Source organism: Stenella coeruleoalba (genome assembly GCF_951394435.1).
Source record: "Stenella coeruleoalba genome assembly, chromosome: 2".
Classification (NCBI taxonomy): Eukaryota; Metazoa; Chordata; class Mammalia; order Artiodactyla; family Delphinidae; genus Stenella; species Stenella coeruleoalba.
Genome location: NC_137147.1, coordinates 107919874 through 107946240, shown reverse-complemented (window position 1 = coordinate 107946240; position 26367 = coordinate 107919874). Strand labels below are relative to the sequence as shown.

At 44.0% G+C, this 26367-nt stretch overlaps 1 protein-coding gene across 1 annotated transcript in view; it reads left to right on the top strand.

Annotated features, from left to right (window-relative positions):
• ADAMTSL3 (ADAMTS like 3) overlaps positions 1–26367 on the top strand; it is a 526198-nt gene that overhangs the window by 192318 nt on the left and 307513 nt on the right. Inside the window, 1 exon segment of the mRNA XM_079912635.1 lies at positions 24223–24342. Coding sequence (XP_079768761.1) covers positions 24223–24342 — 120 coding nt within the window.

The window sequence follows — 26367 nt, the reverse complement described above, 5'->3', positions numbered from 1 at the left end:
CTGCTTTACCTTTGGGCCCCTCACAGTCTAGCACAGATCCCTGGACACTGTGAGGACTCATTTGAGGACCTGCCCTCTGCCTTGGAAGAAGTTCATACCGAGTTGGGGAGACAAGTAAATAGCGTGAGAAGCACAGAACGGTTCCTGATGTAGCCTTGCTGGGTCCCTGATCCAGCCATGCCCTGAATTCATCCAGTAGTGAACCCTGTGCTTTTCCCATACCCTCGCTCTCCAAATTCAGGAGTGCTTCATTCCCCTGACCATTCTGGGCCTTTTCCACACTTGCACCATGTTTTCAAAACCTGGGCCTCTTCTATGGGACAGCTTTTGCCCTGAGACATCTCCAGGGCCTGGCTTAGCCTTTGACAACCTGACACCATTTGATCTACTTTTTTTGGTTTTGTTTTATCGTTCTGCTTTTAGGAAAAACAGTTAAGACGTCTCCTTCACAGAACAGTGCTTTATGTCCCTGGCTGCACACTTTGTGCTGATCTTCCAAGTTAGGGCTTCCTGGTGGATTTGAAATCCAAAGCAAAGATTAACTGTTTCCAACTTATAAAGAACAGCATTAATTTATATTTTGGGAATCCTTTCTGATTTCTCATAAGCAAGTTCTATTTTTTTTTGAGATTTATGCTTAGTTTGCTAAATTTTTATGTAATAAGAATTAGAAAGGATTAACTAGTAATACAGTGCATACCCATGTACCTTCTCCCAGCTTAAGAAATAAAACATTATCAATACAAAGAACTAGGTACATTTTCCTCTTTTCCTTTCCTTTTGTCCCCAGGTGTAGTAACTATTCTGAATTTAGAGTTTATAATTCCCTTCCTTTTCTTTATAATTTTACTACATATTCCTGAACAAACTATGTAGTATTGTTTTATACTTTTAAAGCTTTATGTAAATGGAATACTGTGAATACTCTGAACTTGGTTTTTTTGCTCAATATTATGTTAGTGAGATTCATCCATGTTGTTAAATGTAGCTTTAATTCATTTATTTTTGCTGTTGTGTAGTATTCCATTGTATGAAGACATCAGGATGTAGTTTTTCATCCTCCTGTTGCACATCTATCAATAATTAAGGTGTTTCCAATTTTGTTTTTATGGACAATTCTATTACATGTTTTTTTTTGTTTTGTTTTGTTTTTTGTGATACGCGGGCCTCTCACTGTTGTGGCCTCGCCCGTTGCGGAGCACAGGCTCCGGACACGCAGGCTCAGCAGCCATGGCTCACGGACCCAGCCGCTCCACGGCATGTGGGATCCTCCCGGACCGGGGCACGAACCCGCGTCCCCTGCATTGGCAGGCGGACTCTCAACCACTGCGCCACCAGGGAAGCCCTACATGTTGTTTTTATATGTTAATTTCTTTAAGGTCTGTGCCTAGGAAAGGAATTGCTGAGTGAAATGATACACCATCTTCAACTTTACTAGCTACACAAATTACTATCTAAGGTCATGGTACCAATTTATAGTTTAACCAAAAATCTAGGAATCTTTGTTGTACCGTATCATCTCCAGTACTCGATATTGTCAGGCTTTTTCTTTTTTGCCAGTTTCATATTTATGAAAGGGTATCTCTTTGACGTTATAATTTGTATCTTCCTGATCGCTAGTGAAATATGCAATTTTTTCATGTTCACTGGCATGTGGGTTTCCACTTCTGTAAATTGCTTGTTCGTACCTTTTGCCCATGAGTTTCTTTTTTGTCTTCTTCTCACTTCTTTGTAGACATCATTTATATACGCTTGATACTAATCCTTCGTTGGCAGAGGTTTTGGTCTCTCTCGTTCGATGATGGATCCCGAGTGCCTAGAGCAGCCTATGGCAGATGGCAGATGTTCCGAAATATTTATTGAATGAATAAATACTTGGCTATTTATTCATCTTATCATTTATAGTTTGCCTTTTTGTGTGTCTTTTAAAAGAAATCCCTTCTGACCTTGATACCGCACAGATACCCTCTTATATTTTCTTCTAGGTGTTTAGCCTCATATATTTTTTGCCCAAGAAAATGATTTTGTATCCTGTACGTCTCTGTGAGGAGGAAATAAACGAGTTTTCCAACAGGTTCTGCCACTCACTAACCATGACACTAGACGGCTCTCTACCTCAAGAACCTCAATTTTTCCCCCTTCTTTAAAAAAGAGGGGTGATATTAACTGCCTTGCAGGGTTGATGTGAGATTAAGTTGGATGAACTATGCCTAGCATCTAATACGTGCCTGGCACGTAATAGCCGTTCAGTAATGTGGCTGTTTCTTCCTTCTCTTTTCTTTGTACTGAGGACAGCAAAGCTAGAGCGAGGCCCCAGGAAGATGAACCCATCCCTCCCTGCGAGCGACTTCCCTATGGACGTGTAGAAACCCATGATGAGCTCTTTCCAGCTTCCTCCTGGCAGCTAGCTCGTCCTCCCTCCGCTTTCCTCCTGGTCTGGCCTAAGCCAGGGTCTCCACAACCTGGGTTTCTGCCCTATGCCAAGTAGCAGACGCCTCTCTTTTACAACCTGTCAGAAACCCCTGAGTAGATGCAGGCAGGCCTTGGAGGCGCTACACCATTTTTCCTTCTAAACACTTAAAGACACTTTCATCAGAACAGAACTGCTTTTCCATCAGGAAGGTTTGTGATTCATTTGCATTTCACTTACTCCTAAACACAACCGGTGACATTAGCCCATTATTTACTGTTGGCATTGCCTCGCTATGGGAGGGGACGAACAGATCTGTAGTGATGGTCAGCATCCACGAAAGGTGAGACTTACATGTAGTCACAGTGAATTAATTATGTTTGAATGGCAGCTGCTGAAAATGGAAGACGTTTCATGTCTTAGGTGGCAGGCAGCATCGTGGCTAGAACGTTTGTGCTGTCTTACGGTTTCTTGTTTAAGAATTAAGCTGAATTGAGTTGCTCAACTTCATTTTGGCACTGGAACGTGGGCCTTTTAAAATGCACTCTTGCAGTTAAGCTTTTCCTGCTGGCTTGAGGTTGGTGGCCATTCTCATCAGAGCCAATGATTGGTGAGTGGATAGGACCTCCTTCTTAGGCATGGAGTTTCTGCAATGCCTCGAGATCTTGATTATTCCTCTCTGCAGCCCGTTTAGGGATCATCTGTTTAGTCTTGAACCCAAGACTGCATCCTGGTGAGTAAGGAGTATTGGAAACGCCCACCTGTTTTAGATCAGCGGGGTTTCTTCTCAGGACTTTCAGGGAAGTAAGAACTACTCCAAGATCCTATATACTGCCATTGTTCAATAGAAATGTAACGCAAGACACATATGTAACTTTGAATTTTCTAGTAGCCACACTAAAAAAATTAATTCTAGTAACATATTATATTTCATTTAACCTAACACCCCCAAATATTATCCTTTCAACATGTAATCAATATAAAAATTCTTTTTAAAATTGAAGTATAGTTAATTTACTATGTTGTGTTAGTTTCAGGTGTACAACAAAGTGATTCAGCCTTATATATATGTGTGTGTGTATGTATATATGTATATAGATGTGTATATATGTATATAGATGTATATATGTATATAGATGTATATAGATGTATATATATGTGTCTATATATTCTTTTTCAGATTCATACAAATTCTTAATGAGATACTTTACCTTGCTTTTTAAATACTGAATTTTTGAAATCAGGAGTTTATTTTACACTTACAGCCCGTCTCACTTCAGACTACTCACACTTCAAATGCTCAATAGCCATGTTGCCTGATGGCTACTTTATTGGATAGTGCAGCCCTAAAGGACCTCTAGGGAAGAGATGGGATCAGCATACCTTGCCCCATCTTTCCTCCCTTACTTAGACCATAACCAGCTAATTTCCTCTGTTCTCTTCTCCTTGCCAGAAGATAACCAATGTGGAGTTGAATCTTTACAAAGGCTGGAGCAGGTGAAGCTCTGTCCCTCTTCCCCTTACTGTACTGATAAGCTACTTATGATTTAAATGTGTTTTGAGTAATGTTTCAACATACCCCTCAAAATTAGTTTTTAGGTGGGGAGGTTAAGTAACCATATAATTTGCCTGTTTTAAAATTAGCGAAATTTGGGCTTCCCTGGTGGCGCAGTGGTTGAGAGTCTGCCTGCCGATGCAGGGGACACGGGTTCGTGCCCCGGTCCGGGAAGATCCCACATGCTGCAGAGCGGCTGGGCCCGTGAGCCATGGCTGCTGGGCCTGCACGTCGGGAGCCTGTACTCCACAACGGGAGAGGCCACAGCAGTGAGAGGCCCGTGTACCGCAAAAAAAAAAAAAAAATTAGTGAAATTTGTCTGAAATGAATAATTTCTTTATTATGAATTAAACTTTATTTATTTATTAAGAATGTAAACTCCTTGAGGGCAGGATTCCATCTGTCTCCTTTACCACTGTGTCCTTAGTGCTTCTTCTATGGCCTGGCACAGAGCTGGTGCTCAAAAATAATGAATGAATCTGCTAAGCCTGAGACTGCTTCTTCATAGCCCCAGTGTTCTATTTGTATTGTAGTTTTAGCCATTTAAACTTTTAAACATGTATTTGTTCTGAGATTTTATTTGGGGTGTAGCAATTTTGGTGTACATTTTTAAAGTTAAGATTGTCACTTGTTCTTCATTTGAATTTAAACATTTGAAAGTCCAACTTGCTAAAATGTGTTTCAACCCTGATCCCTGCCAGCAGTGGGTAGTGTATTTTTAAAAATCTTTGCCAATCTGATAAGTGTTTTAACTTTCTTTCTTGTTGCTAGTGATATCATAAGTTTATTAGCTCTTTTCATTTCTTCTTTTGTGAGTTTCCTATTCATGTCTTTTGCCCATTTTTAAAATTAATCTCTTCCTCATCTCCTTACTGGTTTGCAAGAGCTATTTTTATATGTAGAAGTTAAGAATCTTTTGTTATGTGTGTTTAAAGTATTTTCCTGTTTGATTACTTACTTTTCAATTTCAAGTTTAATATTAGCTCTATAATATTTGTATGGTTTCTGCCTTTAGAAGTATGTTATACTTCTAAAGATTTTCACCACATCAAGATCTGATACGTATATAAATATATTTCATTCTGTATATCAGAATGCTATATCAGAATAATTCAGGGTCACATAATCCTACAGCCATCTAAAGCCAGCTGCCCCTCTGGCAAAGGATAGATAGGTTCTGGGGCTGGCAAGCAGGCTGGTCTCGAGAGAGGATTCGGGCTTTCCCAGCCCCTAATGAATGCTGAAAGGTGGCTCAGAACTTTTCTCCGTCTGGGAAGAGAATAGGGCTTGGGAAGAGAGAGGTTTTCTCTCTCTCTCTCTCTTTTTTTTTTTAAGATTTTTTTCGATGTAGACCATTTTTAAAGTCTTTATTGAATTTTTAAGATTTTTTTCGATGTGGACCATTTTTAAAGTCTTCATTGAATTAGTTACAGTATTGCTTCTGTGTTATGTTTTGGTTGTTTTGGCCACGAGGCATGTGGGATCTTGGCTCCCCGACCAGGGATCGAACCTGCACCCCCTGCATTGGAAGGCGAAGTCTTAACCACTGGACCGCCAGGGAAGTCCCAAGAGAGGTTTTCTCTTGGTGCCTTGATAGGAGACTGCTATCTAGCCAGCTGGGTCTCTAAGGTCCCTCAGGGGCATTGATTGTGCTTCCTCCCTGCCATGGCGGGATGGTGGCCACTTGGTTCTAGCATATTTGAGCACCAATGTGTATACACAAAAGAGTATAAAAGCAGCCCATCTAAGGGGGCTCAGCAGCCAGAAAGAGAAACAACGAGCAGCTCGCTCAGATCAGACACCTCTTACACAGAACTCTTATATAGAGTGTTTCTCTTGTATAGAAATAGAACTGCTCTGGAGGAGACAGAAAGAAACTGGAAAAACTACCAACTAAGAGAATGTGAGGAGATTCCACTACAGCCCCAAATGGCTTTCCTCAACTAAAAGCAAATGAGATTTTCAAAGTAAATAATTCAGTGAATGAGCTGTAGGACATCCACGTGGAGGAAATACCATCTACAACGGTGGAAACCCACACAGTGTAAATCATGAGGGAAGAGCTAAGGGACTTGGCGAACAGATTTAGGAGACCTGGTATTCAAACAGTAGAAACAGCAGAAGGAGAAAAAGCAATGGATGGAGAAGGGACAACAATGAAGCAACTATTGGTAGAAAGTTTCCTTGAATGAAGACAGACTTGAGTCTGAAAGGGCTCACTGGGCTACAGTCAGGACCAATGAAAAAAGACACAAACAGAGATGTATACATATTCTGGTGAAATTTCTGACTTCTGAGGGTGAAGGTTAAAAGATTTTTTATAGTTGCTACATTATATTATTTAAAATGTCCAGTTTTCAACAAAAATTTGACACACAAAGAAACAGGAAAGTGTGGCCCACACATGAAAAGAACACAGTCAGTAGAGACTGTTTTAGGAAGCCAGAAGTTAGACTTTTTTTTTTTTTTTTTTTGGGGCCCTGATAAACGGCTTGCAGGATCTTAGTTCCCCGACCAGGGACTGAACCTGGGTCCTCAGCCATGAAAGTGCAGAGTCCTAACCACTGGGCCACTAGGGAATTCCCTAGACTTCTTAAATTATTTTATTTTTTCTTTTTGGATTATTAAATTTTATATTTTCTTCCAGTTTTATTGAGTATAATTGACATACAGCCCTGTATAAGTTTAAGCTGTATGGCCTAATGATTTGACTTAACATGTATCGTGAAATGATGACCGCAGTAGGTTTAGTGAACACCCATCGTCTCCTATAGATACAACATTAAAGAAATAGAAAATATTTTTTTCCTTGTGATGAGAACTCTTAGGATTTACTCTCTTAACTTTCATATGTAATGTACAGCAGTGTTAATTGTATTTATCACGTTGTACATTACATCCCTAGTACTTATTTGTCTTATAGCTGGAAGTTTTGACTGTCTCCATCCAATTCCCCCGATCCCCACCCTCCGCCTCTGGTGACCACAAATCTGATCTCTTTTTCTATGAGTTTGTTTGTTTCTTTGTTTTTTAAGTATAATTGACCTGCAGCACTATGTTAGTTCCTGATGTGCAACATAGTATTTCAATATTTCTGTATGTTTCAAAGTGATCACTGTGATTAAGTCTAGTGGTTGTCTGTCACCACAAATACTCTGTCCGCTGTTATAAATTGGTTCAGAAATTCCAGGTGAAAGGTAAAGTAACTTACACTGGGAAAACAACCAGAATGATATCAGACTTTTTTTCACAATTCTTGATTCTACAAAATTCCACCACTTTCTAGAATATATATATTCTAGAATGTATGTATACACACATTCAGACACACATACACATAAATATGTGTGTGTATATATATATGTATACATACATACATATATATTTTAACATTTACATTTTTTTATCCATATGGAATTGATTTTGATGCATTGATTGAGGAGGGAATCTGAGTTTGCCCTTTTTCCTCCTAATTTACCTGTTGTCCCAAAGAATTTATTGGCTAATCTACCACTTTCCTATTGATATAAAAGGCTATATTTATCTAGTGTTAAAAATAAACATGCTTACAGGTCTGACTTAAAACTTATTTTCTTATTATATTACTATTATATAAATTATTTGATTCTAATTATTTTGCATACATATGTATTTTAAGTTTTATAACATTATTTTATTATGATGATTATTTTGCGCACACACACAGAGTACTTTAGGTAACACGATGCTTATAGGAAGATGGCCATGTGCAGGGTGTGTTGCCCAACCTGCACAGCCACACATGAGGTGGCCCAGGCATGGAGATTATGAAACAGGATGTTATCAATACCAGTGCAGCCTCTTGTGTGTCCCTTCCTTACTGCATCCTCCTCTCTGCTCAGACACCACCACAGCAAAAGGTGAATTATTTTTTAATCTTTTTTCCTTAAATTTATTTATTTTATTTATTTATTTTTGGCTGTGTTGGGTCTTCGTTGCTGCGTGTGGGCTTTCTCTAGTTGCAGCTAGTAGGGGCTACTCTTCGTTGTGGTGCGCGGGCTTCTCACCGGTGGCTTCTCTTGTTGTGGAGCATGAGCTCTAGGCGCATGGGCTTCAGTAGTTGTGGCATGCAGGCTCAGTAGTTGTGGCTCGCGGGCTCTAGAGCGTAGGCTCAGTAGTTGTTGCACACGGGCTTAGTTGCTCCATAGCATGTGGGATCTTCCCAGACCAGGGCTCGAACCCGTGTCTCCTGCAATGGCAGGCGGATTCTTAACCACTGTGCCACCAGGGAAGCCCGCAAAAGGTGAATTTTGTTTTAGCCATTTGAGTATGTATCCCCAAATAACGTATTATGTGGTGTTAGCCTTTTCTGAATTTTATATGAATGAAATCATACTGTGTCTATTCTGCTCAGTGTTATGGTTTAAAATGTCATCTCTGTCGATGTGTGAGGCTGAGATCATTCATTTTCACTCCTCTCTTGTGTTCTAGGGTATAACTAGACCACAATTTATGGATCCATTCTACTGTTGATGGTTTCTTTTTAAACGATGTTAGATTTATTTTGCTTATATCTTATATAGCAATTTTGCCTTCATTTCAAGAGTGAGATTGGTATGTAATTTCTTTCTCATATTGCTCTTGTCTGGTTTTGTTATCAAGGTCATAATCTCGTAAAAATGAATTATGGGGGTTCCTTTTTTTCTGTTCTTTGGAATAGTTTATTTAAAGATTGGAATTATTTACACTGAACGTTTTGTAGAGCTCACCTTAAAACCATCTGAACCTGTTGTTTTCTTCATGAGAAGAATATTAAATACTGATCCTATTTCTTTAATAGTTGAAGGACCATTGAGATTTTTCTGTTTTTGTTTTTTAGAGTCAATTTTGATTATTTAGAATTTTTTCTAAAACTTTAAAATTTCTCCCAGTATTTCAGATATGCTGGCATAATTGTTTTCTTAGCTTGAGTTCTGAGATACATTATTTTGTTATGGCTCATTTTCCTCTCTCTGTCCTCATTGCCACTGTCATCTCTCTCCTGGAATAATAGAGGAGCCTAACTAGGCTCCCCGACTTCTGTCTCACTCCCCCTCCAGTTCGTTCTCTGTAATAATAGTTTCACTTCTTTACTTAATATCCCTCTGGTGCTTCCTAGGGATAAACACTGGCTTTGTGATCTGCCCCACCAGACCCCCTTTGAGATCCAGCCTATATCTGCTTCTCCGACTTCTCTCCTCTTCCCTCCCATGCCACGCCCCGGATATGCAGGCTGTTCATCCAGCTTGCCGTTGTTGTTCATTACACCTATGTTGTTCTAGAAGGTTCTGTTCCTCCATCCTTCTCTCTGTTTTCCTGATGAGTGCCTACGTGTTCTTTCCATCACAGCTTGGCTGTTGTCTCTGTGATGCCTTCTGTGACCCTGACTCCACCCTCCCCGCCTCAAGCGTGTCCCTCTCACATGCTCATGTATCATCCTGTCCTTCCCCCTCCTCAATGGCCCTCATCACATGGCTTTGAAGGGCCTATTTACTGATCTGTTTCTCAGTCCACACCCAACCCTAGACAGTGAGCTCCCTGAGAGCACGGACTGTCTCTCGTTCAGTCTCTGCACAACGCCTGCAGAGAGGAGATACTCAGTACATGCTTATATTACTACTAATATTAAACACTTGCTTTTGGAACTTTGTTTTGGTTTGTTTGGGTTTGTTTGGTCAAAGAAAATTCACTTTTATTGGAAAAAGTTTAAGAAGTACATTTGAAATACAGTGGGATTGTAACAGATATTGTGCAAATTAGATTAAGATTGAAAGTTAAGCTAAGAAATTCGGATATTCATCAATGGATTTCATACTTTTTTTTTTGTAATATGTCACCACTTAATACTTTTCTTTCAGAATTTCCTTTGGTGTTTTTTTTTTTGGCTGCGCAGCACACAGGATTTTAGTTCCCGACCAGGGATTGAACCCACGCCCCCTGCAATGGAAACGCGGAGGCTTAACCACTGCACTGCTAGGGCAGTCCCCCATACTTCTTTTTTTTTTAATTATTTTTTTTTAAATTGGAGTATAGTTGATTTACAATGTTGTGTTAGTTTCTGCTGTATAGCAAAATGAACCAGCCATACATATACATACATATATCCACTGTTTTTGGAACTTTGTGATAACAACAATCATAGTAGCATACATGTGTATAGCTTCTTACACATTAAGTAATTACAGTTATACAACCATATGCATTATTTTATTAAATGGTCACAGCCATTTTGGGAGGTATAAGGTTTTTAGCTCTATTTTAACAAGTGAGTCTCTGCGAGCACGAATACACCTTATCGAGATACACTTGCTACCTCTCTCAGAGACCCCCTCTCCCTCTCCTTGCTGGCTGTTAGGGGGAAGACAATGGTTAAAGTTTTCCACTTTGGCTCTTTTATCCTGAAGTTATTCTGTGTTTTTTTGTTTTTTTTTTAACCCTGGCCTTCATGGGCAGCTGTCTCTGAGGGCCCTTTCAGTTACCAGGGGATCACTCTGCATGTCTCTCCTGGGACTGCTTTTGGTGTAAGAAACTGCAGTGACCCTCATTACAAAGGCTACCAGAGTTTTACGTTTTGACTACTGGGTATTTTTCTGCTCAGGAGACTTTTTCTAAATTCATACCAACACTATTAATTTAGTAATATAAAAAATACAGTAAAGAAACAAAAGCCCTGCCCCTTCCTCTTCTAGCCCAGTTTTCCTCCTACCCTGGGGTGTTCTGGAGCTCATCTAGCCCGCTCTCCCCCGTTTACTGATGTGGTAAGACCTGGAGACGTGAGGAAACATGCTGGGAGCCACGGAGTTTCTTGTGGAGGTGGGCTGGCCCCCTTTCTAGACTTGAGCGTCCATCACCGATTGTAACAGGTGTCCAGTGTCTCCAGGTTTGTCTGGCTTATGAATGTGACTTTCCATGTATCCGGTACCGTTTGTAAAACTAATCCTGTGTTTATTCAGGATTTAAAACAAAGTGACATTTTCATGTCAAACAAATAGGGGATGATGTGATGGCAGTCTAAGCATGCAAAAAACTTACGTGTCATTCCATATATCATTAAGAAATTAAAATTATTCCTTAAAAATATACCAACTTAAATCCCTAAACCTGTATTACACCCAACACTTTGCTTGGATCAAACACTGTAGTTTGCATTTCTCCTTTTTTTTGTTTTTAAACAGAAGACAGTCTGTAACAATGTCTTCTGATTTATGCCTCCAGTATGGCTTTGGTACCATGGAATTGCAGGGGTTAATGTTAGCATTTTAATTTTATAAAAAGCATCACCTTTTGTTTTCAAGAAGTCCTTAACATTTTATGCTAAACCCTCAGAATTTTTTGGTAGTTTATGGAAATTAGAGTGATGCCATTTTATACACATGGAGCAAAGACATCCTGACTGTAAATCGCTATCTTCCTATCGCCTTGCTTGTTTAAGAATTCTGAGAGGCAGGAGCATCCAGACAGCAAACTTGGCAGCTCTGCTGATGCGTTAGCACTGAAGACTTCCTGCCCTGCTAAGCTCAGAAAAACAAACTGGCTTAGGCTGAACATAAATGTTTTTCAGAATATGTGCAAACAGCACATTTCTGTCTTTCTTTTCTCTTGGAAGCCTGCATTTTGAAAGCCTGTAGGATTTCAGCCACACAGACAAGCTGTTTCCTGAAAGAAAGAAAGCCGTGAGGGTGAGAAAGACCTTGAATAAACATGACTATGTCCCCGACGTGTTTCTGGACTGTGTCAGGCTGGGTGGTGTCTCATTGGCAAATTGGGAAGAGCTGGTAATGCTTTTTTTCTTTTCTCTCTTTCCTCCTTTCTTTCTTTCCTTCTTCCTTCCTTCCTGCCTCCCTCCCTCCCCCTTCCTTCCTGTCTCCCTCCCTCCCTCCCTTCCTTTCTTTTTCTTTCACTACTGAGTTTGTATAAGCTCGTGTACTGGGATATACGCAGATTTGCCTCATGCTTAGCAATGGACTCTGACGTTGGCAACAGACACCATGCCCATGCAGTCAGTCTGTTGTCCAGTAATGGTGTTTTCTGCATACTTATGCCCGTGCTTGTACTATTGGGGCCTGGGCGGGGTGGGCTGTGGCTCAACGGGAGCAGACGTTGGAACAGCCAGGGTGGAGTGCTGAGGCCTGGGCTGGCTGTAGTGCAGGGTGGTGGAGAGGCAGACAGGCAGTTGGGGCCAAGGAGCAGAGGGTCCCACCGTTGCTGTAGGTAGAAGCAGATGACTCCAGGGCCTGGCAGATCCCAGCCAGGTGCCTAGAGAGACTCAATCCTTTGAAGCCTCCAAAGAAAAGGGCAGGCTCCAACTTGTCTGTTTAGAAAACCAGAAAATAAAACGTGATTCCCTAAGGAACCCTGACCTACCTTGGCTTCCCCTGACCGCTCTATTTAAAAGGGCACTTTATACCCCAAGCCCCCAGCACTTCCAACCTCTTTTTCCTGTATCACATTAGATAACGTATTTATATATTATGTTCATTTTCTGTTTCCCCGAATTAGAATATAAACTCCTTGAGAAAAGTGATTTTTGTCTGTTTCGTTGACTGATGAATTCTCCATGTCAAAAACGGCCTCGGTGCCTAGTAAACAGGTGCCTTGGTGCTTAATAAACAGCATGTTGATCAGGTGACTGAATAGACCCTGGACATACCCTCTAGAAATACCTGAACATTTGATGCTTTGAGGAGTCCCTCCCTCCGCCACCTGGGTAAAGTACAATACTGATTTGCACTCTATTGATTTTTAATTTTTACTTATTTATTTTTAGAAATAAATAAGTTTATTTATTTGTTTTTGGCTGCAGTGGGTCTTCATTGCTGCACACGGGCTTTCTCTAGTTGCGGCGAGTGGGGGCTACTCTTCCTTGCGGTGCGTGGGCTTCCCATTGCAGTGGTTTCTCTTGTTGCGGAGCACAGGGTCTAGGGTGCGTAGGCTTCAGTAGTTGTAGGACGTGGGCTCAGTAGTTGTGGCTCGTGGGCTGTAGAGCGCAGGCTCAGTAGCTGTGGCGCACGGGCTTAGTTGCTCCGTGGCATGTGGGATCTTCCTGGACCAGGGCTCAAACCCGTATCCCCTGCATTGGCAGGCGGATTCTAAACCACTGCACCACTAGGGAAGTCCCTGTGCTCTTATTTTAAAAGCAAAGATGCCTTGTCTCTGCAGAGAGGTAATCATGAGTGTCAGTGGTGAAGAGGCTGCGGGAAAATACGTATTTCGCTTTGGGATCAAAGTGCAGATTCCAGTGCCCAGATTGGGTGCCACGAGACTGTTTCCCCCTCAACCCTGAATCCCTGTTGGAGTGGAAGTGATGCCTGGGAGGGAATTACAGAGATTCCCCCAGGAAACATCTCACTTCTCCACGGCACTTTTTCTGGGTCGTTCTCACTTACAGCACTTCTCAGCAACAACAGTTGCTCACGTTCCTCAAATAAATGATCATTCCCTTCTCAGCTAACTGGCTTTTGGCGGGGAAGAGCATGACCCCTTACCAGTGTGACTGCACCAGGAGGAGGGGAGAGACTGGGAGAAGGAAAGAGTGGGTAGGGAGTTTACAATTAATTAAGATTTGCGATGACCATCCATCCAGCTTTTTTCTTTACCAGTGGAGCCCTGTTCATGGAATACAATTTTCAATTTTTCCCCCTGAGGTGTTTTAGAGTTATTTCCACATGACATTTTGCTCACTGAGTCTCTTTCCAAGGGGTCAGCTTCCTTCAAGTCCTTGAAAAATGGACTCTTCGATAAAATTTTGTGGGAGGGGTGGCCGCCAGGGAAAGAGGATCTGTATTGTGTATATGTGGCAGGGGCAGGCTTTCTCTCCTCTCCCCATTCAGAATAATGGTCAAGTTTTTAAATAACCCCTTGTGAAATGCCAGCATATGCTTCAGCCAGAGCATTCTGGTCTTTCAAAGTGGCAGAGAGAAAATCAGGCATCAGTCCTGCAGGGCTCTGTGGGGGTGGAAAGGGCAACCTATGTCAGTTTTTCTAGGAAGGAAAATTAATTATTGAATGTCTCCTATGCACAAAGCCTTGTGCTGAGGGCTAAAGATGGCTCAGATGTATAAAGAAGTATTGTGATTTCATTTTCAGGTTTTCTCCTTTCAGGGAACTGAAAGGTGAAATGTGTTCCAGCAAGATCTTTTCACTGATTACTTTTGGCCCTGCTTGCCAGGGCTGATTAAAGATGTGTGTGTGTGTGTGTGTGTGTGTGTGTGTGTGTGTGTGTGTGTGTGTGTAGGGGAAGGGGAGGGAAGGAGAGAGAAAGAGAGAGAGAGAATTTGTGTTCAGTGGCAGATGGAAGAGTAGTGCTATGAGTGACATTTGTCTTTCTTTTTTTTTTTTTTGTGCGGTACGCGGGCCTCTTACTGTTGTGGCCTCTCCCGTTGTGGAGCACAGGCTCCGGACGCGCAGGCTCAGCGGCCATGGCTCACGGGCCCAGCCGCTCCGCAGCATGTGGGATCTTCCCGGACCGGGGCACGAACCCGTGTCCCCTGCATCGGCAGGCGGACTCTCAACCACTGCACCACCAGGGAAGCCCTATATGAATGACATTTGTAAGATCCACATGCCAGTTTGCTAAAGAGAGTCTTAATATGATAAATTTAAATTCAAGGAAAGACCTTCTCCGTGGAACAGCGTGTTCTGAACATGCACACCCACAAGGCATCACCCACCTTCCAGCACTGAGAGGGATCCAGAAGGGTCTGCTGAAAATGTGACTCAGAGCGAAGTTGAAGTTTGAAACGACATAGGATTTTGGCTGAGATGTACACACACTCAGATGTTCATTCAAATGTTGGGCCTTTCAACCCAACAAGAACCAGAGAATGTATTCATTAGTTGATGGTAAACAGAAAGGATGAATCTTAAATTCCTAGCATTACTTTTTTTTAAAAACTCAAAAAAATGTGAAAACTCATTTTCTTTCAGCCTACCCTTTCAACCTTGGCAAAGTAAATACATTTTATATTTAATCAGGAAGTTTGGGGACCCCCAGGACTTTGAAATATCTTGGAATGACAACATCCTGCTTGAAAAACCAAAATGATCCCGAAGGTTTCTTTTTGAGTCTTTGTTTCAGGTTCAGGAAACAAAATGCACATCCTGCTTCTTGGAAGAAAAATGTGTTTGGTATGCTGAATTTACATAATTTTGGTTAACTTGATTATTCCCTCATAGACTTTGGAGGGCACAAACTGTAAAGTCCCATGTGTAATCCAGGCCGGGAGGAACAGCCCCCAGAGACCCTCCAGAGAATGTGTTCCCGGCAGACTGTCCCCAGAGCCTGGGGATTCTCCTCTTCCACCTGGAACACACACTTTCCGACTCACCAAATATTATCATTTAAAAGGACCTTCCCCCAGTAGGAGTGGTCCGCGCCTCCCATCCTGGTGCTAACTCTCTGCTGCAGATCTTGGTTGCCATTAATTGAGATTGACTTCTTATGCATTCGTATTCCTGACCGTGACCGTAACTGTCCTCTGTAAGCCCTGGTGTCACGGGGAATTGTTCTGCAATAATGGCTCAGTGTTGTCCCTTCTTAGCCTTTAGCTTTCGTCCCGACCTAGGAAGATCCGTTGGAATCTCAGTTCTTCCATCTAGCGTCTTACTTCCATGTGTTGTCTGTGTCATGGCAGAATCGGACAAGGTGTTTCTTGAATCCCCAGTGGGCAAGTTGGGGATATATGAAATGAGAGGACCCTAAGTGAGTACAGTCCCTGTCAGCCTGGAGACAGGCTTCTCTTGGCCTGCTGAAGAGCCCAGTTCTCAGCCTTGTTCCAGCTCAGTGTTTGTGGCAGTAAAAAGGAGACAGATAGAGAGAGCACTGCTCAAATTTGGGCTGATGAGAAGCAGGGAGAGAGCGATGCAAAAATTGGTAGATGGAGTCAGGATCCAAAAAGAGCCTTGACAGGCTGAAAGGATGGGCCAGATCTAAAGAGGGCGTGAATGACCGGGGATGGTACAGTCCGGCTCTCGGTCCCGAATACAGATAGGGCTTAACAGTGGCAGGTAGGAAAGAGAGAACTTAGTGATCTTCATTGACCACAGTTCTGTAGAGGTCAGTGGTGTGGCGTTTGGCTGTGTTCACGCTCTGGAGAGAGACAAACGTCCACCTGTAGTGCTCAGACAAGGCTGGGAGAAGGGTTTAAACTGGCTTGTTGAAATTCAGTGAGAATCCCATTGTATTCTTTTTCATGGTGACTGCTCGACCTTCGAGGAGCATTGGGTTCTGTTCTATATATAGGAACACCCACTTCTCCTCCACTTGTTTCTCCTTCCATGCCATCAGCCAAGTCTTGATAGACATCCTCTGTCCTTTCCAGGCTGTAGATGGAGGCTAGGACGCTGAAATCCTGTCCTTGAATCCCCATCCCGTACTTCCTTCCTCTTGCCAAAGTCAAAGCCTTCAGCTGGAGGGGGGATGTGGGTCAGCTGCATCCTCAGGTCCCTGGAGAGGCCGTCTGGATTCCTTCTGACCCTGTCCCCGATGCCTCGGACCCCATCCCCAGTGATTCGGCAGCTGTGGACGGTGGCTGGTGGGATGATGCATTTTGGCAGTTGCTCTTCTCGGCCCTGGATCTGCGCCCTGGGAAGATTGCACACTTCCTGGTCCGGCCTCCCTCCCCCCACCCTGCCGTCAACTCTTGCTGCTGAAGGGGCCTGGTCTTTGGTCACCCTGTTGTGTGCGGAGGCGCCTAACACCGAGTCTCCCTGACATTTAGGAAGTCAACCCCCACGTGGTGAGAATGTCAGCGCGTGTTCTTTGCTGCCCAGGGTGCTTGCTTTCTGAAGCCATGAGTCAACTTAGCCATTTCTCCTTCAAGGAAGGTCCAGTTTTGCCAAGACTGTTTTCCACTGAGGGAGCTGGGGGACTGGGATGGGGGTGAACTTTCACTCAGCAGCTGGGACTTTGTGTGTCCCTAGTTAAATGTCCTGATGTCCTGTGTCTTGGTTTCTTCCTGTGCGAAAAGAGGCTGGTGACACATACCTCACAGCCTAGCGGTGAGGATAGATAGAGGCAGTGTTCACAAATCCTAGCTCACAGTAGATGCTCAATAAACTTGAGTTTCCTTCCTTCCCAGCTTTCTCTTCAAAGGGCCTCTGTTGAGTCTATGTGCATGACTGTGGAAGATGCTGCAGGAGAAATTCCTGCTCCAAAGTAGGGGTTGGGATTAGACTGTCTCTAAAATTTCTTCCAGTTATTTAGCTCTGTGACTCAAATATTTGTCTCTTCCCAAATTCCACTCTGTTCAGATTCTAGAATTCAATTCCCTCTGGGGAGAGGGAAAGGCAGGGGAAGGACGTCGGGGAGGATGACAGAGGAAAGGTACCTCATTCCACCCTTGGGGAGCAATGGGCCACTTCAGACTAGGTTGGTATCTCTGAACTTCCTAGATTCTTTTGCCCTTTTGCCTTGTAAGAGAGTGAGCTCTCCGTCACTAAAGGAATTCAAGCAGAGGCTGCAGGACATCTGGCAGGATTGCTGAGGTGGACAGGCTGGATTAAATGACTGAGACGGTCCCTCCCAGCACTGAACTTTCATGATTATGGGATGCTACAGGACGGCTCTTCAACAAGCATGGTGGTGCACCCTCGCCACTATAGAGGGAAAGGACTTGGATGGCATCAGGCTGTAGCCTCGACTCCCAAATGATTGAAAAATTGACTCAGGAATAAGGATTTTGATAAAAAGAGGTGAATGTAAAATCAGTTTATCAGTAACGCGGAGTGTGATGTGAGCCTGGAGAGAATCTGGGCTAGCCCAGGGATTAGCAGCGTTTAACTCCCACAGGAGAATGGGGGGTTGGTGAGGAAGAAGGCCCCCTAGTCCATAGCTCAGGTAGTGCAGGCCAGCAGTCTTTCACTCTCATGACCTTACACCAGGCATCTCCCCTGGGGAACGCAGACATGATGGAGACAGTCCTCAGCCCTGTGGAACTTCCTCCAAAATGCTGCACTGAGATGCCTTGGGGGAGAGACAGAAGCCTGGGATAGGAACACAATGAACAAAATGTAGGGCAAACATACATCATTTTACCCAGTCGAATTTAAGCAGAGAAAAAAAAAAGCTCATTGGAGCTTATGAAATGTTTGTAGTTGCTGTTAATAGTATAGAAGCACAACAGACAACATACTCTGGGGATTTCCCTGGTGGCGCAGTGGTTAAGAATCTGCCTGCCAATGCAGGGGACAAAGGTTTGATTCCTGATCCGGGAAGATCCCACATGCCGCGGAGCAACTAAGCCCGTGAGCCACAACTACTGAGCCCACGTGCCACAGCTACTGAAGCCCGTGAGCTTAGAGCCCGTGCTCTGCAACAAGAGAAGCCCCGCAATGAGAAGCCCACGCACCGCAATGAAGAGTAGCCCCCGCTCGCCTCAACTAGAGAAAGCCCGCATGCAGCAACGAAGACCCAACGCAGCCAAAAAAAAAAAAAAAAATTCTGGTAGTTCGAAGAGAATTAAAAAAAATAAAAGAAGCACAACAGACAAATACTCTGATTACAGAGGCTTAGGACAGTCCCCCCTCGCCACAGAAGGCAGCAATTTGGGACGAAACGTGGCTGCACTTTCTTTCAGCAGTAGGGCGGCTGCAGCTGCAGCAGAGCCCAGGAAAGAGAGCCAGCTCAGAGGTGAGAAAGCTGAATGGGGCCGGGGTGGGTGAGGGGTGGTCGGAGAGGGTGATAGAGACAAACGGATGATCTTGGGACCAGGAGTCCCTGAGACCTCGCAGAAGGGTATCCAAGGAGTAGGCGCAGGGGAGATGGAGGCTCCAAATCGGCTAGGGAGCATGGCCTGATGAAGGCTTTTGTGGGCCAAGGGCCCTCATCTGGACAAAAGCCAGAGCCTCCGCAATCAATTTGGATCCCATTCCTCTTCCTTCTCAGGGGTTCTGCACCTGTAGTTACCTCTTCTGTCTTCTCCATTCTCTCTCTTGCTACTGGATGATTCCTGTAAGGAAACAAACCTGCTCCAGTGTCTCCTATCTTTAAAAATTCTGCCTGCGATTCTACGTTTCCCTCCAGCTGTGGCCCCTTTCTGAGTCTCTCATCACGGTCTCTACTTCCTCTTCTCCCATTCACCTCTCAAAACCATGACAGTTGTCCCTGCTGCATCACCGTAACTACTCTTGTTAAGGTCAACAGTGACCTCCTTGCTGTCAGATCCAATGGACACGTCTGTGGCCTCATCTCAGTCTCTTAGCAGCATTCAAGACCGTTGGTCACTCTGATGCTGAATCCTTCCATGACCCAATATTTGTCTTTTTTTCCTTGATTCTACTCTAATTGATCATCATTTTTAGTCTCTTTTGCTTGCTCCTCCTCTTCTACTCACGTTCAGATATTAGACTTATTTATTTTTTTAATTTTTTATTTTATTTATTTATTTTGGCCGTGTTGGGTCTTTGTTGCTGTGCACGGGCCTTCTCTAGTTGCAGCGAGCGGGGGCTACTCTTTGTTGCGGTGCGCGGACTTCTCATTGTGGTGGCTTCTCTTGTTGTGGAGCACGGGCTCTAGGCACGCGGGCTTCAGTAGTTGCGGCACGCGGGCTTCAGTAGTTGTGGCACGCAGCCTCAGTAGTTGTGGTGCACGGGTTTAGGTGCTCCGCGGCACGTGGGATCTTCCCGGACCGGGGATCAAACCCGTGTCCCCTGCACTGGCAGGTGGATTCTTAACCACTGTGACACCAGGGAAGTCCTCAGATACTAAAATTATTGAGGGCTCCAGACAAAGCCCTCTTGTCCGCCAAACTCATTCTCTAGGGAGGGTCCTTTCCAGTATGATGCTGTAAATATATATGTGTAGGAAATGAAAACAATGTCTTCCAAATTTCTGTCTTCAGCCTTAGACCTCCCTTATGAGCTCCAGACTTGCATATTGAACAGCCAGCTCAAGCTTTCCACGTGGATGGATGTCTCATACACATCTCAGACTTCATGTGACCCAAATAGACCCAAACTCTCTGCCCCTCCCCAGCAGATCCTTCCCTGCCTCAGGGCAACCCACCCATTGAATCTTTTTTTTTTTTTCCTTAAGGAACTTTTCTTCTTAGTACTTAAATCTCTTATTTATTTGTTTAAGCTGCGCTGGGTCTTAGTTGCAGCACGTGGGATCTTTGTTGCAGCATGCGGGATCTTTAGTTGCGGCATGCGGACTTTTAGTTGTGGCATGCGGACTCTTAGTTGCAGCATGCAAGTGGGATCTAGTTCCGCCACCAGGGATCGAACCTGGGCCCCCTGCATTGGGAGCGCAGAGTCTTACCTACTGGACCACCAGCAAAGTCCCTCATACTGAATCTTTTGTAGCCTGTTGCTCAAGCCCAAACCCGGAAGTCATCCTTGATGCCTTGCTTTTTCTCACCCATCAGTAACTTCTAGTCTATCTACCTCTCCCCTTCACCACGGCCATCCTCCCAGTCAAAGGAATCATCCCTTCTCAACTGGATTAGTGCCACGGCCTTCTAATTGACCTATATGATTCCATCTTGCATCCTCCTAACCTATCCTCCACAAAGCAGTCAGTGTTAGCTGAAATCTATAGTTCTTCAACTCCTTGCCATGGCCTGTAAGGCTTTGAATGTCCCAGCTCCTCCTTTCTCTCTTATTTCCATTTCATGCACTCTCTTCCTTGTTCACACTGGATCCAGCCGCACTGACTTCCTTTCTGATCTGCAGTCCCACTGACCTGCTTCCCCCCTTAGGGCTTTTGTACTTGCTCTTCTTTTCATCATGAATGCTCGTCCTTGGCTCTTTGCGTGACTGGTTCCTTCTTACCTGTTAGGTATTAGCTTAAATCTTGTCTTCTCAGGGATGCCTTCCTGATCTTCTTATCTAAAGTTAAACAACCCTCTCCCAACCTTATTCTCATATCCCCCTGTTTATTTCTTTTATAGCACTTAGAGCTTTAATTTTCTTGTTTATGAATTTGTTTGCTTATTTTATTATGTATCTCTTCCCACTAGAGTATAACCTTCATGAAAAGAGGGACCTTATCTTTCTTGTACGTCATTGTATTCATAGCACTTAGAACAGTTTCAGGCATGTAGTAGGTGCTCAATAAATATGTGTTGACTGTATGGTCAACTAAAGATAAGCATCATACTGGGAGGCCCTGTGTATTTGGGGAGCTGATTTCAGGTGTTGATCCTAGGCTGCTCCCAGCCCCCACTCTTTGGTAAAACGATCTAACTGTGTCTTTGCACATGGCCACTAACATGTTCCAGCCCTGGCTCCTGTTCTGTGGTGTTTGGCAAGTCTCTTCACTGTCAGAGCCTTAGTTTACTCATTTCTAAAAAAAGGAGTTTGACCTGGATGACTTCTAAGGCCTCTTCAGGCCTTTAAAACTATGATTCTACCATCTCTGAAGCCAATAGAGGCAAACAACAACGACAACTAACTTTCATCGATTCTTCGCTAAGCATTTTGGTAATCAGTGTCCATGAATTACGTTAAGATAGAATCCATTCTTTACCAGCAGTTATATAAAATTTGGCCCTGAGGTTTACCTAGATGTGTTTTTATCCTTGGTGAGAAGAATGATACTTCTACACATACTCAAACTTCCTAGGAAACATGCAGAGACATACATTTTACCATCAAATTCACCTCTTATTTTCACGTGGAAGTTTTTATTCCCGCCTCACCTTTTTAAACCCTGATAAATACAATGTAAAGTTTGGAACAGTGGCTCACAAAGTGGAAGGTAATCAGCTATAGTTATAATCAAGTCGTAAGTGTCTGCTGTTTTTTTCCCACCCTAATGAATACTGAGGACTGGAAAGCTTTACTACCAGGAAGCCTTTTTGCTTTTTCTGATATTTCATGCAGAGCCCCATAGAACCTGCTAAAGCGTGTGAGAGTCCGGGCGTGTGGAGGCTGTGGCATGAGCTCCCCTTCCTTTTCCTCCCAAGGTCACTTAGGAACAATCTCCAGCACTTATCAGAGAGCTGGCTGGCCAGGTCTGACAGATGTATTCTGTGCCCTTGCCTGGGCCTGATCAGACCTCCTTTCCAGGCTCTTGACACCGTGGCTTTGCTGTGGACCTCAGGGTGACCATGCTAACTTTCAGAGCAGAGCCTCCCCACAGGAAGGTGACATAACAGAGAAAACCTCCACAGAACACCCGGTGGTGGTCTGAACACTGGGGTGACAGACCCCGTGTCAAGGGTGGCTTCACAGTGTAGGAGGTAGGACATCCGCAGGCGTTTTTCCAATTTCCCGCACTCAGGTAGGAGTCACTGGGCCTCAAGCAAGCCATTCAGAAGGAGGGTAAAGGAGATCTGGGGCTGCAGGGCTCTGGGAAGATTCCTGTCTCTCGTTTGGTGCTGAGCCCCTCATGTGAATGAAATTTAATGAGAAACTCTTGAAATTCTTTGAACAGGGTAGGGCTACCCAAACACAGACTTATGTGTTCGAAGTGCCTTAACAAAGCTATCACATCTTGATTTCTTTTTTTTAACATGTAGCATTCAAATGGCTGTTTTTGCTTTAACCGCAGTTCCTGCTGCAGTTTGGAATTGTGACCCTGGGTGGAACAGAGGTGTTAGAGGGGTACTTTTATTCCCCACTCCTTCTATTTGCAGAAAATGATTTACTCGGAGTTACACCCATGGCCTCTCACTCTGTTTCTTGCTCACTCCGTCTGGAGCAGGGGGAGTGAGGTACCCTGTTGGGGGCAGAGTCACGGACCGGTGTTTCTGATTACGTGGGGCTAAGCACTGGGGGTTCCATCTCCTTTATCTCATCCCTCCTTGAACCAGTCAAGGCAGTGATCCGGAGAAGCCCTCTACGTGCTCCAACTTCCCTTGGATGGGGACGTGGCAAGTGCTGGTAGCAAGTCCACTGGGCCATTGTATCCAAGCCATATTCTCCAACAGATGGTGTCCTTCCTGTCTCCCCTTGACCCCAACAAATGGGGCTTACGTCTACCGATTCAGATGCCAGGGCACGAGCTCTCCCTGAATCCAATGGAGTCTTTCCGCAAACTCCATGTGTATTTAATCTTGGATTTTTTTATATAAACATACAAAACATTATGAGAAAAAAGTCTCAAAGGAAATACATCGAAACAATTAAAAGTGGTTATTATAGGTTGGAGTATCTATGGGCGGTTTTTATTTTCTTTTGCACTCATCTGAATTTTCTAAAGTTTCTGCAAGGAGCATGCACTTCTGTTATAGTATGGAAAAAATAAGTTTGTTTCTCACTCTTTCACCCAACAATCAAAAACAGAAAGAAAGAAAGAAAAGGAAAGAGAAAGAAAGCACGTCCTAGAAACAATGGATTTGTAACAACGGAGCTTAAGCAAGTCAACCTCACTGTGGCTGCCTTGCTGGAAGGTTGTGGGCGGGAGGAAGAAACAGGTGTCAGGGAGTAAATACTGTGTGAGCTGATTTGAGGTGGCCCAGGGTGCTATCCTGGTCTAACAGCCCCTCAACACAGATACCTGGTGTGTCTCACATGGCCTTTGCCAAGAGAGGCCACTTCCCTTTTTAAAAGAAAAAATTACTGAAGTATAGTTGATTTACAATGTTGTGTTAATTTCTGCTGTGCAGCAAAGTGACTCAGTTACACATATATATACAGATATATATGTGTATATATACACATATCTGTATATACGTGTGTATATATACACATATATATACATTCTTTTTTATATTCTTTTCCATTATGATGTATCACAGGATATTGAATACAGTTCTCTGTGCCATACAGTAGGACCTTGTTGTTAATCCATCCTGTATATACTAGTTTGCATCTGCTAATCCCAAACTCCCAATCCATCCTTCCCCCACTCCCCTCCCCCTTGGCAACCACAAGTCTGTTCTCTATGTCTTTTGAGTCCGTTTCTGTTTCACAGATAGGTTCATTTGTGTTGTATTTTAGATTCCACGTATAAGTGATATCATATGGTATTTGTGTTTCTCTGTTTGACTTACTTCACTTAGTATGATAATCTCTAGGTCTAATGCCATTTGAAATAATGCAAACGGCATTATTCCAGTCTTTTTTATGGCTGAGTAATATTCCATTGTGTATATGTACCATGTCTTCTTTATCCATTCGTCTGTCGAGGGAAATTTAGGTTGTTTCCACGTCTAGGCTATTGTAAATAAGCACTTCCCTTTTCTTGGTACAGCCTTTTGGTGGGTGGATTCTCTTGGACTCACCCTTTTCAGAGACTGCCTGTTGGGAGTCCTTACTGGGGCCTTATTTGTAACCAAATGATCTTGCCTTTCAGACCACAGCAGAGAAGTCTCCTGGGGCCTACTTCCTTCCTGAGTTTGCACTCTCCCCTCAGGGAAGTTTTCTGGAAGATACAACAGGGGAGCAGTTCCTCACATACCGCTATGACGACCAGGTAAGAACTTCATTAAAGAGCCTATTTTTGGCTTTGCCATTTGCCAATGGGCAGGAAACAGTTTCTCAAAAATAACTTCAAAATAATTATATTTCCTCCTTGGCACCACTTATATAATAGACCCATTACACCAGGAAGGACCCCAAGACGCTGGGCTGCTCACGCTTGCATGTAGCTTCCTGCACAGTGTGTGGTTCTCGTTCTGGGTGGGGCATTGCCTTGAGTGACACATTGTCTTATTTTCATCAGAAATATTTCCATATTAATATAAGTATTTAAATTCGTTCATTTCAGCGATTGCCAAATTCATCGTGTAATTCTGAAGTTATCCAAAAGTTCTGTATTCTGATTAAGCTTCACTTTCTTTGCCCTCTTAGCTCTTACTTTTTTTCTTTTACCAGCACCAAAACTTTTCTTTTCCAAGCCCATTTTCCAGAAGGGGAAAACCTAGGCGTGCCTCTGTGTGAGGGCGCGTGTGTGTGCACATGCGTGTGTATTTCAGTCACTGCACGAAACCCAACTGGAGAGTGAGGCCATGCTTGGCTGAGATGCAGAAACCGCACACTTGGGACCATGACGCTCCGTTCTCAACTTACATGGATGCCCTGACAGCGTGGAAGATTACACATGTCTTTGAAATCACTCACAACTCGTTTGAAACAGAATTTTGCCAAAGGCAGAGGTTTCTAGCTGATAGGGCCTGAACTTCTGAGGCAGTGGTGCACACTGGGCCAGGATTTAGGATGATGAGCGACGTTGAAAGATCTTGGTAGACCTTGGCACCTAAGGGGCCAAGTGTGGGTGAGGTATGGGGCAAGAGTGTCTTCTCACGGAACATGACGGGGTGGAGGAAGATGGCCCAGGGACCGAGGTCCGCTGTGCTGTCCTGATCTGTGTGGTCAAGGCTGGTGAGTTCTGGCTTGAGTTGCGCAGGGCCTAGTTAGGGGGTGAAAGATATTGCTTGGAAGGAGGAGCTCTGGGCAGGTCAGTCTGCCGACATGGGTAGATGTAAGATGTGACAGCAGGGAGTGGTACGCGGCTCTGGGGCTGGCTTGGAGGTGGGCAGAGCGCAGATGAGGCTGGGAGGAGGATTAAAGTCTCAGGCAACGTAACTGGTTGATGAAGGATCGAGTAGAGACATCTATTGCAGGGTGCTCTGTGTCCCCCTACTCAGGGGGAGGCACCATTGATTTTGATCCTCCACTTCTACTGCGTGACCTGTGCTTGGTACATTGAGCTCTGGAGCTGGGATTGGGGTGAGGGGCAGGCTGTGAACCAGTGCACCCAGCTGTGAGCAGGACGCTATCCAGGTAGTCAGGGGCAGGGGTGGGATGAGACCAGTTTTTTTTTTTTAATCAAAATTGTCAACATCAGGTCTTCCCTGGTGGCGCAGTGGTTGAGAGTCTGCCTGCCGATGCAGGGGACACGGGTTCGTGCCCCGGTCCGGGAAGATCCCACATGCCGCGGAGCGGCTGGGCCCGTGAGCCATGGCCGCTGAGCCTGCGCGTCCGGAGCCTGTGCTCCGCAACGGGAGAGGCCACAACAGTGAGAGGCCCGCGTACCGCAAAAAAAAAAAAAAAATTGTCAACATCAATCATTTAAGTTCCCCGAATAGCGAGTCCACCAATAGTTATTACAGGGAGCAGGGGTGGGGTGGAAGATGATTCGATATTCATGTTATAGACCCCAGTTAATCCTTTGGACAGGCATTTGGGCCTGGTTGCTGAGAGGGCCTAAACCATCACATTGCTTTTGGACCTTCTCCCCGATGGATTTTTAGAGGGCCTATGATTTGTGGCTCCTTTTAATCAAGAAATTAATGCTCTAACAGGTTTTCATATGAGAGCATCAGAGAAACTAACTGAGGAGGCAGTAAAGGATAGGAGAGAGTGTCTGGAAAATCACGAGCTCTGTGTTTGTTAATTAAAGAGTGGTTGATGCCTTCTCCAGGTTCTGCAGATAAATGATATTTAATATAATAACAATATAAAAGCTAGCAAAAGAGGAAAGTAAGCCCCTTTAGCC